The sequence below is a fragment of the Pseudonaja textilis genome, chromosome 6 (genome assembly GCF_049901715.1).
Source record: "Pseudonaja textilis isolate UNSWEBS1 chromosome 6, rPseTex1.2, whole genome shotgun sequence".
Classification (NCBI taxonomy): domain Eukaryota; kingdom Metazoa; phylum Chordata; class Lepidosauria; order Squamata; family Elapidae; genus Pseudonaja; species Pseudonaja textilis.
Window position 1 is genome coordinate 7,904,707 of NC_141995.1, and position 16,288 is coordinate 7,920,994.

General features: G+C 44.6%; 1 protein-coding gene across 3 annotated transcripts in view; it reads right to left on the minus strand.

Annotated features, from left to right (window-relative positions):
* CCDC158 (coiled-coil domain containing 158) overlaps positions 1–16,288 on the minus strand; it is a 61,813-nt gene that overhangs the window by 33,208 nt on the left and 12,317 nt on the right. For 2 of the 3 annotated variants that reach the window (XM_087935766.1, XM_087935765.1), the window contains exons 6-10: positions 14,015–14,342; positions 12,282–12,358; positions 10,993–11,103; positions 8,906–9,020; positions 216–413 (exon numbers count right to left, since the gene is read on the minus strand). In XM_087935766.1, coding sequence (XP_087791892.1) covers positions 216–413; positions 8,906–9,020; positions 10,993–11,103; positions 12,282–12,358; positions 14,015–14,342 — 829 coding nt within the window. The remainder of the gene's footprint in view (positions 1–215; positions 414–8,905; positions 9,021–10,992; positions 11,104–12,281; positions 12,359–14,014; positions 14,343–16,288) is intronic. The other variant, XM_087935767.1, reaches the window with a different exon arrangement.

A 16,288-nucleotide genomic window follows, 5' to 3' on the forward strand; every position in this document is an offset into this window, starting at 1 on the left:
TCTCAATTTGTCTACCACCTCCCTGTTATTGGTATCATAGTGTAATTATTAATACTTGGTTGCTTTGCATTGTATATCCTGAGAATTTCTGCACCGGAGACCAAGTTTCTTGGGTGTCTAATCATGCTTGGCCAAATAAAGTATTCTAGGAGTTTGGGAAATGCTCAGGATCTGGGCTTTCCTCAGGTCTGGTGGGGCCTTCTTCCTTTTCTAACCTGACGCTGAATTTGTCCTTCACAGTCCATCTGCAAGGACCTGACGACGGAGTCCAAGCGCTGCAACTCCATGTTTTTGTTGTCCAGCTCTCTCCGCAGATTGTCTATGGTGATGCTGCTCCCCGTGTCTCGATCCCAGAGCCTCTTATTCTGCTCCTTTTCCAGATTCAGCTCCACGTCTTTCTTGTGGAGCTCAGCCTATAAGGCAAGGCAACCCATTAAGCAAGGCTTCATCGTCTCTGAATGTGGGGGAAAAATATAAAACCCCTTTAAATAAAGCCTGAAAGGTGTACAGGTAGGCCTCTGTAAGGTACAGGTAACCTTTCTGTTGCTAAATGAGACATTTGTTAAGTAAGTTTTGTCCCATTGTGCGTTGTTTCTCACCACTGTTGTTAAGTGGATCTGCCGTTGTTAAATTAGGCACACGGTTGCTGAGTCAATCTGCCATTGTAAAGTCCCAAAGGTGCTTTCCTTTTTTAAGAGGCAACTGGACTTTCTAGTTTTTCTTTGAAGAGGTTTCGCTTCTCATCTCAAAAGCTTCTTCAGCTTCTTGGATAAGAGAAGAAAGAGCCAAAGAAGCTTCTTGGATGAGAAGCGAAACTTCTTCAAAGAAAAACCAGGAAGTCCAGTGGCCTCTTGAAAAAAGCACCTTTGGGACAACCATGACCAGATAACGGAGAATCTCCACAGACTTCTGCCATTGTTAAATGAGTCACACGGTTGCTAAGTGAATCCGGCTTCCCCATTTTTCTTGTCAGAAGGTTGCAAAAAGCTGATCTCATGACCCCAAGACATTGCAACCGTCATAAATATGAATCCCTTGCCAAACGTCTGAATTTTGATCACATGACCATGGGGACTCTGATATGGTTGTAATGGTGAAAAACGGTCATAAGCCACTTTTTTCAGCGTCGTCATAACTGTCGTAAATGGAGGATAACCCTGTAATCCAGGAGCAGTCTATCCTAAGCAAATGAAACATTTTCACACTCAAGTTATGCATGGCCAATGAAATAAAGCTCAAAGGAAAAATTAGTATGCTTTACAATCTGCTAAGCAGACATATCTGAGGATCTTCCTAGTCTGGGAGGCAAAAAATGTTCAGCTGGTCACTCCAGAAACGTGGTGGTTTCTTGGGACTAGATCCAGAATGTCTTTTTTTCTCCTGAGAGTCCTCTTATCTCCAAAATGATGGTTCTGAAGCTACAAGCTCAGTGTGAGATTGAACTGAACTGCATTGCTTGAATTTTTATGCCTCTTTCCGTAGTGAAAATAACAATAAGCAATGGTTAGCAGCAGCAAAAAAGTGAGAATAGACGTTTTCAGCAGAAAACATGCAAGAGATGTAAAGATAACAGGTTCCTTTCTCTCTTGCTACTCATCTCTTTTACCATCTTCCTTTTCATGCCCCAAAACAGGCTTCTGCTTCAGACTGCTAGCTGACCTTTCTTTCTTTCTTTCTTTCTTTCTTTCTTTCTTTCTTTCTTTCTTTCTTTCTTTCTTTCTTTCTTTCTTTCTTTCTTTCTTTCTTTCTTTCTCTTCCTTCTTTGTCTTTCTCTTCCTTCTTTCCTTTTCTTTCTTTCTTCCTTCCTTCCTTCCTTCCTTCCTTTCTTTCTCTTCCTTTTTTCTTTCTTTCTTTCTTTTCCTTCCTTCCTTTTTATCTATCTATCTATCTATCTATCTATCTATCTATCTATCTATCTATCTATCTATCTATCTATCTATCCATCCATCCACCCATCCATCTATCATCTATTATCTATCTATTTTCCTTTCACATGAGTATCCAAACAATGGATTGAATAGAGCTAAGTCCTTGTCCCAAAATCACTTTATAAACTTGAAATATTCTTAATATTTTTCTCATTGGACCTAATGGCGTTTTTTTAACCCTTTACTGTGGTAGAAGAAATGTTCCCTATATGCATGAAAATGATATACAGTATATACACTGGTATACACACACACACACTATATATATATATATATATATATATATATATATGTATGCATGGATGGATGGATGGATGGATGGATGGATGGATGGATAGATGGATGGATGTGTATCTGTATCTGTATGTGTATATGTATCTGTATCTATATATCTGTATCTGTATCTGTATCTGTATCTGTATCTGTATCTCTATCTCTATCTCTATCTCTATCTCTATCTATCTATCTATCTATCTATCTATCTATCTATCTATCTATCTACCTGGTATTCAGCTCTGTTCGGGTATTTTCCCATGTTATTATAGTTGTGCTTTTCAAGTTGTAGCAACGTTTCAGCAGAATCTCATCTGCCATCATCAGGCTTCTGTGAAACGTTGCTACAACTTTAGAAGCACAACTATAATGACGTGGGAAAATACCCGAACAAAGCCGAATACTATATATATATATATATATGTGTGTGTGTGTGTGTGTGTGTGTGTGTGTGTGAGTGTGTGTGTGTTTGTGTGTGTGTGTGTGTGTGTGTGTGTGTTTTCTCAGGTTTTATGGGTACTTACATGTATGCTGAATGCCATATATATATATATATATATATATATATATGCATATATATATATATGCATACATATATAGATATTACACACGCACACATATACATACACATATAAAACATTGAACAATTAACACAAATAAGATTTATTTAACAACAGCCTCTATAGAGATAAGTAAAGTACTTAATTAGCTACATTGTACCAAGAGGTGCATGTAGATAAAGTTGCCTTTAGTGAGATGGGCATCATGCAAGTTTGATAAATAAATAAAAAATAAAATAAAAGTATAATCAAGAATATGTACTCCACGCACATATGCCAGGGAAGAAAGCAGTGGTGAAATGCTACCGGTTCGGCCCGGTTTGCCTGAGCCGATAGCAAAAATGGCTGCCAGTTAGACCAAAGCAGTAGTAAAAAAAAGCTCCGATGATCAGCTGAAAGAAAAGAAAAGTGAAGCATCGGTCCTCCTACTCAACCCTGCACTTTTCTGTTCTTTATTGTCTCAGCTGATTGGCGTGGCAGAGCCTCAGCTGGTGTTTGGGAAGCTGCAGGCGCTCGCAGTGTGTGATCACTGAACTGGTAGGGAAACTAATAGAATCCCACCACTGAAGGAAAGGCAGAAGGAAGCAACTCTAGACTCATAATCTCTTAAGCAACAAGCAGTGTGACAAAAGGGGGAGTGGGAGTAAATTTGCAACTCTTTACCTACACCCCACGGACACTTGATTGGTCGGTTGCGAAGGGCTCCAGAGTCAGTGCCTCTGAAGTGGAAAGTATGATTGTGTGACATTATCATGAAGATGCGTTTGGTCCTCTACTGTAAGATCTAATGACCTGAGCTCCTCGTAAAGTCATGGAATTTGACCGACTTAGCTCAATTATGAACCCCGAGATTTACAAAAGCCTTTTTTTTTAAAAAAATTGAGGCTGTGAGCTGTGTCAGATTCCTACCAACAATTGCTGAACCTCATCATCTAAGTTTCCAGATTCTTGGCTGTATTGATCCCTTTCAATCTGAGCGTCAGTCATCTCAGAGTGAACCAGGTGCAGCTGCTTCTCCAGATCTTCTATCTAAAGCATTAACACAAAAACACACTCAGAAATGACCCTCAGAGGGGGCACAGAATGCAGGTTCCTAAGAATCTCAGAGTTTTTATTTTTTTTACTTCACTTTGTAGCTTGGCTCAAGAAAGTGGGAATGCTTAGCTGGCTTTTGTTGAGCTGAAAAAGCTAAACCTGGCCAGATCTAGTTAAGAGCTGGCTAAGAGACCACCAGGAAAAATATCTTAGAAGGCAGCAAAGGAGAATTAAAAGGTAAAGGTTCCCCTCTCACATACGTGCTAGTCGTTTCCAGCTCTAGGGGGTGGTGCTTATCTCCGTTACAAAGCTGAAGGGGCAGCGCTGTCCGAAGACGTCTCCGTGGTCATGTGGCCAGCATGACTAAACACCGAAGGCGCATGGAATGCTGTTACCTTCCCACCAAAGTGGTCCCTATTTTTCTACTTGTACTTTTTACATGCTTTCAAACTGCTAGGTTGGCAGAAGCTGGGACAAGTCATGGGAGCTCACTCCGTGATGCGGCGCTAGGGATTTGAACCACCGAATTGCCGACCTTTCTGATTGACCGAGCCACCGAGCCACCACATCCATGATTGTCCACATCCATGAAGACATCACAAATCAAGTACCAACTTGGGAGTCTTTTTAACCTTCAACCTATAATTTTCACAATGTGTGGAATGCACCGACCAAAATGTTGGAATTCTGGAGTTTAACTTCATTCACCATCTTTAACAACATTTAATCCTTCCCGCTACGCTGGTAAAAGTAGACGAACGACCACAGTGAAGCCCAAAATTTGGGTTGCTAAGTGAGGCAGTCACTAAGAGAATTTTGCCCCATGTTATGACCTTTCTTGCCACCCTGGTGAAGTGAATCACTGCAGCTGTTGAAGTTAGTGACGTGGTTGTTAAGTGAATCCGGCTTCCCCATTGACTTTGCTTGTCAGAAGGTCGTAAAAGGGGAATCACGTGACTCTGGGACACTGGAACCGTCATAAGTGTGAGCCAGTTGCCAAGCGTCCAAATTTTGATCACGTGACCCTGGGGATGCTGCACATGTGAAAAAGCATCATAAGTCACTTTTTTCAGTGCCATTGTAAATGGAGAACTACCTGGACTAGAAGTGTGACAGCTTTGATTTTTTCAAGTTTCATTCAGGAGGCGGTAAATAATTCAATAATGCACCTCAGTACTCATCATCCTCTTTTAACGACCCCATAATCCCTTGTGGGGTGGAGTCTGGGCAACTGAATGGAGCTGAGTGTTGACTGGCCGGATGCCCTTCCTGTCGCCAGAGGTGGTATTCAGCAGGTTCTAATCAATTCTGGAGAATTGGTAGTGGAAATTTTGAATAGTTCGGAGAACCAGCAAATACCACCTCTGACTGGAGATTTTACAGTATCCTTCCCCGACCACACCCAACAAGCCACGCCCACAGAACCGGTAGTAAAAAAAAAAAATGAATCCCACCACTGCCTGTCACCAATGTGGAATTATATTCAGTAGTTACATTCTCATTGTGCCCAGAGAGAGAAAAATCTGCCTCTATCTACGATCGAACTCACAGCCTTCTGATTGTGAGTTGAGAGCTCCACCTCTAGGCCACCGCACCACTCAAATACACCTCTGTACTGCGGCCAAAAATTCTAGGTATCCACAACTAACATCAACCATACTACGTGTTGTCGTGCCCCTGGTGGAGACTGACTCTGAGGGAGGGGAGGAACAGCCCACAGAGAGTGGAAGTGTGGCTCCGGAGGTTGTGGAGGAGGCTGGGGAAGGGCAGAGGCCGGCTGGGCAGTCAGAGGAAGACCCAGGCCCATCCCCTCTCCATCCTAGGGCATGTAGGGAGGAAAGGATAAGAGAGAAACGTGAATGGTGTGGTCTATGGGGGAGGAAAGGGCCTTGATCCTCTTCATGGGCTGCAGTTGTGACAACTGAATAAGAGTTTGAACCTGCGTACTGGCAAATGCTGGAAACAAAGCATGTAAACATCTCTAGTGCATAGTTCCTCTCTGAGTTTGGCATCCTTCCCAGTGTGCGTTATCTGTGGACATCCTCCAGCCCTTATCTTGCCTGGTTTGTGTTGCTTTTTTCCTTCTTCGTGTAACTGTGTGGGAGTTTTTTTGTCTTCCATCAAAGATATTCGGAGCTTGGAAGCAAAGTGAAGGAATAAAGGGGGCTTCACCTGTTTTCTGTGACTGTGTTTGTTTTGTATCCCACCCTGGGTCATCACAGGTGCTCGTCCATGCACCAACACAAGGGTGTCCACTGAAGATGGTGTGATGGAAGTTGTGTCTGGTCACACACGAAAACCAGGTAGCGCTTCAATCACATTGCCATAGCTGCCATCTTGATTTTTTTTTTCCCCACCACAACCTGCAGATACCTTCATCTCAGTATAAACCAGCTCAGAAATAATGAGCAGATCAAAGGCTAATTAACAGAATTTTAACAGAACAAGGGACCTTGGAGGACTCTATAACCATTTCAGACAAATGGTTGTCCAATTTCTTGTTAAAAACCTCCAAACTACTGTAGTACTTATTAGAAACCTGTCAGACTAGTATTGTTCATGGTCTATCCGGGAATTTTGAGAAAAATACAGAAAGATTTCAATTCCAATAGTACATATAGTTGAAATAAATATGACAACAAATTAAGCCACCATTCTGTGCATGTCGGAAATCTTGGAGAAAGCTTATTGAACTAACCAGGGATTATTTCCGAGTAGGCATAGACCAGTAACTGAAATTTCTTCCGTCCAGTGTATCCGTGTAGTAGGGAAGCAGTAATAATTAACAATAATTATGCGGAATCCGGTGTGACTGAAGTTGGGTGGGCAATGCAGGGATGAGTTTCCCTCATTTTAAAATTCATAGTAGGATGACGTTATCACTATAAAGCCTGCCAGAAATGTCATAAAAGAAATGTGTTTAAGATCCGGGTTCTCTGGAATAGTCTAATCTTTGGGGCACCAGAGACTGGTTCTGTGGAGAGAAGTTTTTCCATGGATCGGAGGGGGTGTGGGTTCACATCAGAGGTGGTATCCAGCAGGTTCTGACCAGTTCTGGAGAACCGGTAGCGGAAATGTTGAGTAGTTCGGAGAACCGGTAGTGAAAATGTTGAGTAGTTTGGAATACCAACTCTGACTGGCCCCACCCCCATCTATTCTCTGCTTCCCAAGTCCCAGCTGATCAACTGGGACTTCTTTAGTTGCCCTGCACAGGAGAACAGAGCTGAAAAGCAGGTTATTGGGGTGGGGAGGGGAGATTTTGCAGTAATCTTCCCCCTGGAGTGGGGAGGGAATGGGGACTTTGCAGGATTCTTCCTCTGCCATGTCCACCAAGCCAAGTCACACCCACCAAGCCACGCCCACAGAACCGGTAGTAAAATATTTGAATCCCACCACTGGTTCACATGCTACCTGGATCCCACGGATGGGGCTTCGCTTGTTTGCACTGGGAGTTGGAACCCCGCTACACTAGAACTCTTCACCTAGCTAGGCCACCAAAATGGTAAGAAATAGTTGGCTGATGTTAAAGTCACAGAGTCTAGACTCAGTCTTTAGATGGCAGGTAGGGAAATAGACAGGGGTGGGCTTCAAACATTTTATCAAGGGGCTCTCTGCCCTAATAACTGGCCAGGTGGGCATGGCTAGGTGGTCATGGGACTGGGGTGTGGCCAACTTGACTTCGCTTCTTTGCCCTAATTACCTAAAAAAAGGTAATATACCAAAAAGTGGTTTATTATTTTGTGCATTTAATTTAATACTTAAATAAAAGACTGGGTGAAGCCAGGCTTAATAGCAGTGACTGTGAGAGGGATCTTAGTGGAGTTTCTGGTGAGTTACGTGATTCTTATTATTTGAGAATTAATCTCCTCGGAGGCTAATGGCTATATTATCTGATTTTTCTCAATCTCTCTGTCTCTCTCTCTCTCTGTGTCTCTCTCTCTCTCTCTCAAGAGCTGAATGGATTGTTTATCTAGCTTGCAACACTTTTACGAGGTGTGAAATGCCCTTGGCTGAACGCCCAGAAAGGAAAAAAGCCTCAAAAAAAGGTTTATTATTCTAGTCTTTCTGAGGTTATTGAGGGCAGCCTACCCCTGGACATAGAGCAGCTGTTAAAAGATTTCAGTTTACGCTACCAAGGAGTGCCTCAGGTGCTCTCTGGGATGAACCCCTCATCTTTCATTTTTAGAAAATATTCAGTCCTGGATGTATCTGTGTCTTGATATGACACATACAAGCTTCTTGAGAGGAAGAATTGCAAATGGTGAAACTCCGCAGGTTTTTGACAGAAGCGAAGCTGGAAATAATTTTACAAGATAGGAAGAGTGGTCCGGAAAGGGGAAAAAAAGGAAAAAAAAAAGAAAGACCAGCTACCAACAAAATGTCCAGTTTGGTTTCCTCAGGAAATTCAGAGCATCCCTGACTCTCATGGGCTTCTGGAAGGCCATTAAGAGTCGTCTTTTCTCCCTGGTGAACTCTGAAACCCCCACAGGTAGATCCCTTGAAATTTCAAATCAATTAGATTCAGAATCGAGCTGGAAGGGACCTTAGAGGTCTTCTAGCCGAACCCCCTGCTCAAGCATTTCAAACAAACGCTAAGCAACGCCTCGTAACTTGAGGGCAACTTGCACTGGTGATTTTTTTTTTTTACAGTGCCTCAGAATACAGACAGTCCTCAGCTTATGACTGAGCCCGGCATTTATGTCGCTAAGCGAGACAGTGGTTAAATGAATTTTGTCCCACTTTACGACCTTTCTAGTCCCAGTGGTTCAGTGAGTCGCTGTGGCCGTTACGTTAGTAAAAAGTTGGTATGGTGAATCCGGCTTCCCCGTTGGCTTTGCTTGCCAGGAGGTCACTAAAGAGGACGCTGCAATGGTCATAAATAGGAGCCCGTTGCCTGGCATCTGAATGTTGATCACGTGACCACAGGATGCTGCAACGGTCCTAAGTGTGAAAAACACACTTTTTTTCAGAGCCGTTGTAACTTTGAACGGTCACTAAATGAACTGTTGTAAGTTGAGGACTACCTGTGGTCAGGAAATGAGCTGTGTTTATAATCATCAGGGTGAATTTCGCCCACATTTCAAAGGTCACGAACCCTCTTACACTCACCTTATCCTGGGACATCCTCATGGCTTCCCGTAGCTCAGAGCGCAGTTGTGAAATCGTGCCTTCCAGCTGACTGATCTGGCGCAAATACAGAGATTTCTGATTTTTGGCTTGTTCTCTGAGAATAAAGAAAGGAAATCAAACCCAAATGGGAATCTAAAATATTCAGGAGCAGACCGCATGGTTATAAAGGTGAGAATGATGCCTGCAATCTAAGCAGACAAGGAGATGTGACAAATCACTGCCAGAAATCCAGTTATTATCCTCTTTTAACGACCCCATAATCCCTTGCAGGGAGGAGTCTAGGCAACTGAATGCAGCTGGCCGAGTGTTTTAATGGCCGGGTGCCCTTCCTGTCCCCAATACGGAGTTTTTGTTCAGCAGATATATTCTTGGTGTGCCCAGAGAGAGAAATATCGGCCTCTACCTAGGATCCTGATTGTGAGGCGAGAGCTCCACCTCCGGGCCACTGCACAGGGGTGGCGTTCAAATTTTTTAACAACCGATCCTGTGGCTGTGGCTATGTGAGCGTGACTAAGTGGGCATGACCATGTGACTGGGTGGGTGGGTTTTCTTTCTTTCTTTCTTTCTTTCTTTCTTTCTTTCTTTCTTTCTTTCTTTCTTTCTTTCTTTCCTTCCTTCCTTCCTTCCTTCCTTCCTTCCTTCCTTCCTTCCTTTCATTTTTGCAGCAAAACCCCCGCCCCCATTTTTTTGCCTCCTAGGCCTCAGGGAAGCCTGTTGGGGGGGTGTTTTTAGTCCCAGAAAGCTTCCCTGGGGCCCAGGAAGACAAAAAATGGGGCACAGGGCGGAGCAGGATTCCCTCCGTGTCCCCCAACCCCTCCATGCGCACCATTTTGCCTCTGAGGCCTCCGGGAAGCCTCCTGGGCGAAGCAGTCAGACAGCAATGGGGATCCTGGAACAGCTGATCATCGGAACAGCTGATCGTTGGGAGGAGAGAAAAAAGAAATACCTTAATACTGGGCGGGGGAGGATACAGTCAGCGATGTTGTGAATGCGCGATAAGGACTGACTGGGAGGGGAGGGGCAGAGAGGGGCGGGGCCAGCCAGGGACATGATTTGCTAGCTCTCCAAACTGTGCAGAATTGTAACAACCGGTTCTATAAAACCGTTCCAAACCGGTAGAATTCCACTCCCCTGCCACCGCAACCACTCCTGCAGTTTTGCAGTTATGGCAAATAAATATTGTACGTGCAGTTTGAAGAGCTTGATAAATGGTTGCGGGGGCGGGGGAAGGAAACAGGTATGTCCATTCATGCAGGCCGTTGCGCCTTGCGCCTTCTATGCCTCCGAGGTCCAGGACTTCGGGACAAAGACCCTGAAGGGAGGTCACCATGCTGGGCTTAAGGCTTTCTCTTTCATTCTTTGGCTGGGATGCCTGAAAGAAGAGTTCCGATGGCCAGACTGGGTGTCTTACATTCTCAGCTGAATGTCTGTGGAGATTGTCAATCATCCCGGTGACGATTGTCCCCAAGGTGCTTCCCCCATCCCCCACCCACCCCAAAGGGCAAGTGGATTTTGCCTTTGAGATATGTTTGAAGAAGCTTGTTGGATGAGAAGAGAAAGGTTTTCAAAGGAGACAAAACAAGGACGTTCAGTTGCCCTTTGGAATAAGCAACTTTGGGGCATTTGCTTCAGAGATGGGTATTCAGCCGGTTCTGACCAGTTCTGGAGAACCGGTAGCGGAAATTTTGAGTAGTTTGGAGAACCGGCAAATCCCACCTCTGACTGGTCCCGCCAACCCCATCTATCCTCTGCCTCCCATTGAGTCCCAGCTGATTGTCTGGATCTTCTTTGGTTGTCCTGTACAAGAGAACGGAGCTGGAAAGCAGGTTAGTGGGGGTGGGGAGGGAGTGGAGATTTTTGCAGTAACCTCTCCCTGCCACGCCCACCAAGCCACGCCCACAGAACCGGTAGTAAAAATAACTTTGAATCCCACCATTGATTTGCTTTAGATGTGCTGGCTGGGAAATTCTGGGAGTTGAACTCGGCAGGTCTTAAAGTGGCCAAGTTTCATAAAACTCTGCTCGGGAACATTTGGTGGGTTGCCCCTTTGGAAGTGTTTTACGTACTGAATGATTTCCATCTGGCTTTGAATGTTGCTGGCGTGGCTGTGGGAAGCCTTCGCTGCCTCCCTCAGTACTTCCAAATCCTGCTCATGTTCACCGATCAGCCTCTCAATACTGTTATTAAAACAAAATGAACACGAAAATGACCATAAGGTAATAGCGATAAAGCACCTGCGGTCTAATGCGCCGATTACCTCTCCCTGTGCTTTAGCAGGATCAAGTTAGAAATCTAGGATAAAACACGGCAAATAGGAAAAGATTTTTGCCATGAGAAGATACACAGGTAGTCCTCGACTTACAATGGTTCATTTAGTGACCGGTCGACGCTGAAAAATGTGACTTATGACTGTTTTTTAATCGTTGCCCCCTTTGCAGTATCCCCAGGATCATGTGACCAAAGTTCAGGCGCTCGGCAACTGGGTCACATTTATGATGATCGCAATGTCCCAGGGTCGTGTCGATCCCCTTTTGCGACCTTCGGACAAGCGAAGTCAATGGGGAAGCCAGACGGAGATCGAGGGGGGAGGGCGGCTTCATTGGCTTGGGAGGAAAATGGGGAGGAGCAAGCCCAGTCAGGCCGGGCCCTTTCGAGATTGGGACAGCTTGTAAGCAGGGAGGAAGAGGGACAGGATGACCAACAGAGGCTAAGCAGCGAACATGAGAGACAGAGCTCAGGCGATGAGCAAGGACCACCCGCTCCTGATCTATGAGCACGGAGAGTGGAGAGAAGGGGAGAACAGCACAGACTGACCCGGCTGCTTGTAGGGAGAGCACTCCACCCCTCTTCACAAGGCACCCGGAGACAGAGACTTAAGGAGACGCTGCGAGGAGAGGCATTTGTCGGGAACGAATGCTGAATTCCAGGAGTGTTGAGTGCCAACGTTGGAACTTTCTTGGATTCCTTGCATTCTTGCTGGATTTCTTGCTTTGCAGCCGTGGTGCTCACAGCATCGGGGCGGACTACTTGCAGCCAGAGGCTGTTGAGGCATGTGTGTCTGTGTGTGTGTGTGAGAGAGAGAGAGATCACTTTGTTCTGGGACTTGCCAGAAAGGTGGGAGCATTTGGAGAAATTTGGAGCAATATAAAGGGGTGGTTTGAACTGCCAGCTGCCTGTGTGACCTCTGTGCCGTGCCCTGGGTCATCACACTGCCTTTCTTGGCAATCCTACTTTTCCTCCCCCATCGTGGTGGTAAGTCGAGGACCATCTGTAACCTGCTGTGGGAACTTTCTTGGTGAGTGACAGGAAAGTGATAGGAAATACATTCAAAACGAAGAAACCGGAAACGGCATACCTGTCCTGATGCTGCTGGAGCAAAATTTCAGTTTTCGACTGTGATTCTCTCTGCATCATATCCATTTGCTCTTCCAGCTGATAAAAATGTCACAAGTTACGGATAATTAAAATGTATTTTAATACAAGCAACTATATGGCGTAAATGACAAAGACTTTTCCTCAGCACTCAGAGGGCTGTGGCCCGTTTGTGAAACGTGGATGCTGAGACAGATAAGAGGAGTAGCCTCACGTTTGTTGAGTATCTGTTTTTACACTTACACTGACAATCATTTTCATTCTGCCTCAATCAATATTTACTTCCTCCTCTTGCCAGGGCTGATAACGTGTTTTCTGAGGAATTCCATCTACATTTCCATAAGATAGCATTAGATGGTCCCTCACTCCTGTTTTCTCTGACTACGGGTGGTCCTCTGCTTACAACAGTTCATTTAGTGACCGTTTTAAGTTACAACGGCATTGGAAAAAGTGACTTATGATCATTTTTCACACTTATGACCAGTGGTGGGATTCAACCGGTTTAACAACCGGTTCAAACGCACACATGCAGCATTTGAAAAGCTCCAATTTTTAGCTTTAATATTTCCCTTCCACTGCAGCCCCAGTGAGCAAAACAGCTGAGGTGCAGCAAAACTGCTATACCGCGTGAATCAGCTGAGCTGCAAAACACAGAAATAAAGGACAGACTAGGGCAGGGGCGAGTGGGCAGGGCCAAATGAACGCCGGAGCTACTGGTTTGCCTGAACTGGGCCGAACTGGTAGAATCCCACCCTTGCTTATGACCAGAGGTGGTATTCAGCAGGTTCTGACCAGTTCTGGAGAACCGGTAGCGGAAATTTTGAGTGCCGGCAAATATCATCTCTGACTGGCCCCGCCCCCTCTATTCTCTGCCTCCCATTGAGTCCCAGCTGATTGGCTGGCTCTTCTTTCGTTGCCCTGCACAGGAAAACAGAGCTGGAAAGCAGGTTAGTGGGGTGGGGAGGGAATGGGGATTTTACAGTATCCTTCCCCTTCACCCACCAAGCCACACCCGCCAAACCAAACCATGCCCACCGAGCCACGCCCACAGGACTGGTAGTAAAAAAAAATTGAATCCCACCACTGCTTACAACCATTGCAATGTCCCTATGGTCATGTGATCAAAATTCAGATGCTTGGAAATTGACTCCTCTTTATGATGGTTGCAATGTCCGGGGTGTGTGTGTGTCATGCGATCCCCTTTTGCAACCTTCCGACAAGCAAAGTCCATGTGGGAAGCTGGATTCACTTCACAACCATATTCCTAACTTAACGACGGCGGTGGTGAATTCACTTAACAAGTGTCTTGCTTAGCAGCAGAAACGTTGGGCTCAATCTGGTCATAAACTAAGGGAAGTTTCCCAGCAACAAAGGTCATAAAATGGGGCAAATAATTCACTTCACCACTGTCTCGCCCAGCAGTGGTGGGATTCACATGTTTTTACCACCGATTCTGTGGGCGTGGCTTGGTGGGCGTGGGCGGGGAAGGATACTGTAAAATCTCCAGTCAGAGGCGGTATTTGCCGGTTCTCCGAACTACTCAAAATTTCCGCTACCGGTTTTCCAGAACGGGTCAGAACCTGCTGAATACCACCTCTGTCACCCAACAACATAAACATTGGGTTCAGTTGTGATCGTAAGTCGATGCGCTACCTGTTCATTTCCAAATTTGGGGTGAAGATAAGCAACTTAAGAGGGGGGGAAAAAATCACGTACTGGGACAAACTTGGATTTCAAACGCAACACCTCCGTTTCAAAGTCCTGGAGAATCCTGGCGAAAGCAGCGGGCAGGTAGGAGATGCGGAGACTGGCAACACTTTCGTATCCATACGTCTTCCGGTCTGGACCCCCTTCGTAGTGCAGGAGAAGATTGCGGAGCTGTTCAAACACCTCATCGTGGCCCTGGACCAATTTTTTCAGATAATCAATCTGGCTACTGGATTCCTTTATCATTTCCTCCTGAAGCAGGCTGGCCGCCTGCAACTCCTCCACCGTGGCCCTCAGCCTGCTGTTGTGATCTTCTTGCGACTGGGATTCCTTTCGTCTGTTGGTCAGGAAAGAATCCAACCCTCCCCCCAAAAAAAGAGTGAAGAGAAGAAAAACAAAGACGATCAGAGGGCAATATAATAGTAAATATAAAATAATGGTCGTGATATCTTATAATTGATTATTATGGAAGGAATTACAGCATCATGTAAGTTAGTATTTGCAAAAAATTGAGATTTGCTTGAAAAGGACGATGTGAACTTGCAACTAAAGTCTAAGGATGATGTGTAATGAAAACATAACATGATATGGGAAGTTGATTAGTATAATATGAATATAAATCTAAATCTAAGAGGGAAAGACGATAGATATTGTGCACAAGAGATATGGACCAACCGACACACTGTATAATTGAAAGAAGATTTTATTTGTTGTTTTGAGTTTATGTTTGTTTATGTTTGTTGTTAAAACATAAAAAAAACTTTTTACAAAAAGAAAAGATGACCAGAGGATTGGAGGTTAAAACTTACAAAGAACGTTTGAATTGAGTATGTCTTGTTTAATGAAAAGGAGGATTAAGGGAGACATGATAGCAGTGTTCCAGTATCTCAGGGGCTGCCCCAAAGAAGAGGGAGTCAAGCTAGTCTCCAAAGCACCCGAGGGAAGGACAAGAAGCAGTGGGTGGAAACTAATCCAGGAGAGAAGCAACCTAGAACTAAGGAGGAATTTCCTAACAGTGAGCACAATAAACCATTGGAGTGACTTGCCTCCAAAAATTGTGGGTGCTCCATCACTGGAGGTTTTTAAGAAGAGACAACCATTTGTCTGAAATACCACAGAGTTTCTGCTTGAGCAGGGGTTTGGGTAGTGAACCTCTAAGGTTCCTTCCAACTCTGTGATAGCAATAGTAGTTAGATTTATATATTGCTTCACAGTCCTCTCTAAGCGGTTTACAGAATCAGCCTCTTGTCCCCAACAATCTGGCTACCTCAGAAGGATGGAAGTCTGAGTGAACCTGGAGCCTGGTGAGATCCGAACTATCAAATACTGCATTCAGCCAGCAGTCAGCAGAAGTAGCCTGCAGTACTGCACTCTAACCACGGCGCCACTATGCCAGCTCTTAGCCTTATATACCGCTCTATAGCGCTTTACAGATCGGTTTACAGTGTCAGCATATTGACCTCAACAATCTGGGTCCTCATTTTATCAACTTTGGAAGGATGGAGGGCTGAGTCCACCCAGAGCCACAACAGGATCGAACTCCTGGCTGTGGGCAAAATTAGCCTGCAATACTGCACTCTAACCACTGCGCCACCACGGCTCTGTTATTCTGTTATTCAATCCAAGTTCAAGAGCTATAAGCGATTCCACGAAAAGCTCCCTACAACCTTCTCACAAGAAAAACTCAGCCAGCAGCCACTGCCTTTGGGATATTTCATATTCTTGACTCTTGACGAATGTATCTTTTCCTTCATGTACCCTGAGAGCATTTGCACCAAGACAAATTCCTTGTGTGTCCAGTCACACTTGGCCAATAAAGAATTCTATTCTATTCTATTCTATTCTATTCTATCCTGTCCCGTTCCATATCATCTCTTGTCTTCTCTTGTCTTGTCTTCTCTTCTCTTCTCTTCCATTCCATTCCATTCCATCCTATCCTATCCTATCCCATTCCATATCATCTATATTCTATTCTATTCTATTCTATTCTATTCTATTCTATCCTGTCCCATTCCATATCATCTCTTCTCTTCTCTTCTCTTCTCTTCTCTTCCATTCCATTCCATTCCATTCCATTCCATCCTATCCTATCCTATCCCATTCCATATCATCTATTCTATTCTATTCTATTCTATTCTATTCTATTCTATTCTATTCTATTCTATTCTATTCTATTCTATTCTATTCTATTCTATTCTGTCCTGTTCCATATCATCTCTTCTCTTCTCTTCTCTTCTCTTCTCTTCTCTTCTCTTCTCTTCTCTTCTCTTCCCTTCTCTTCTC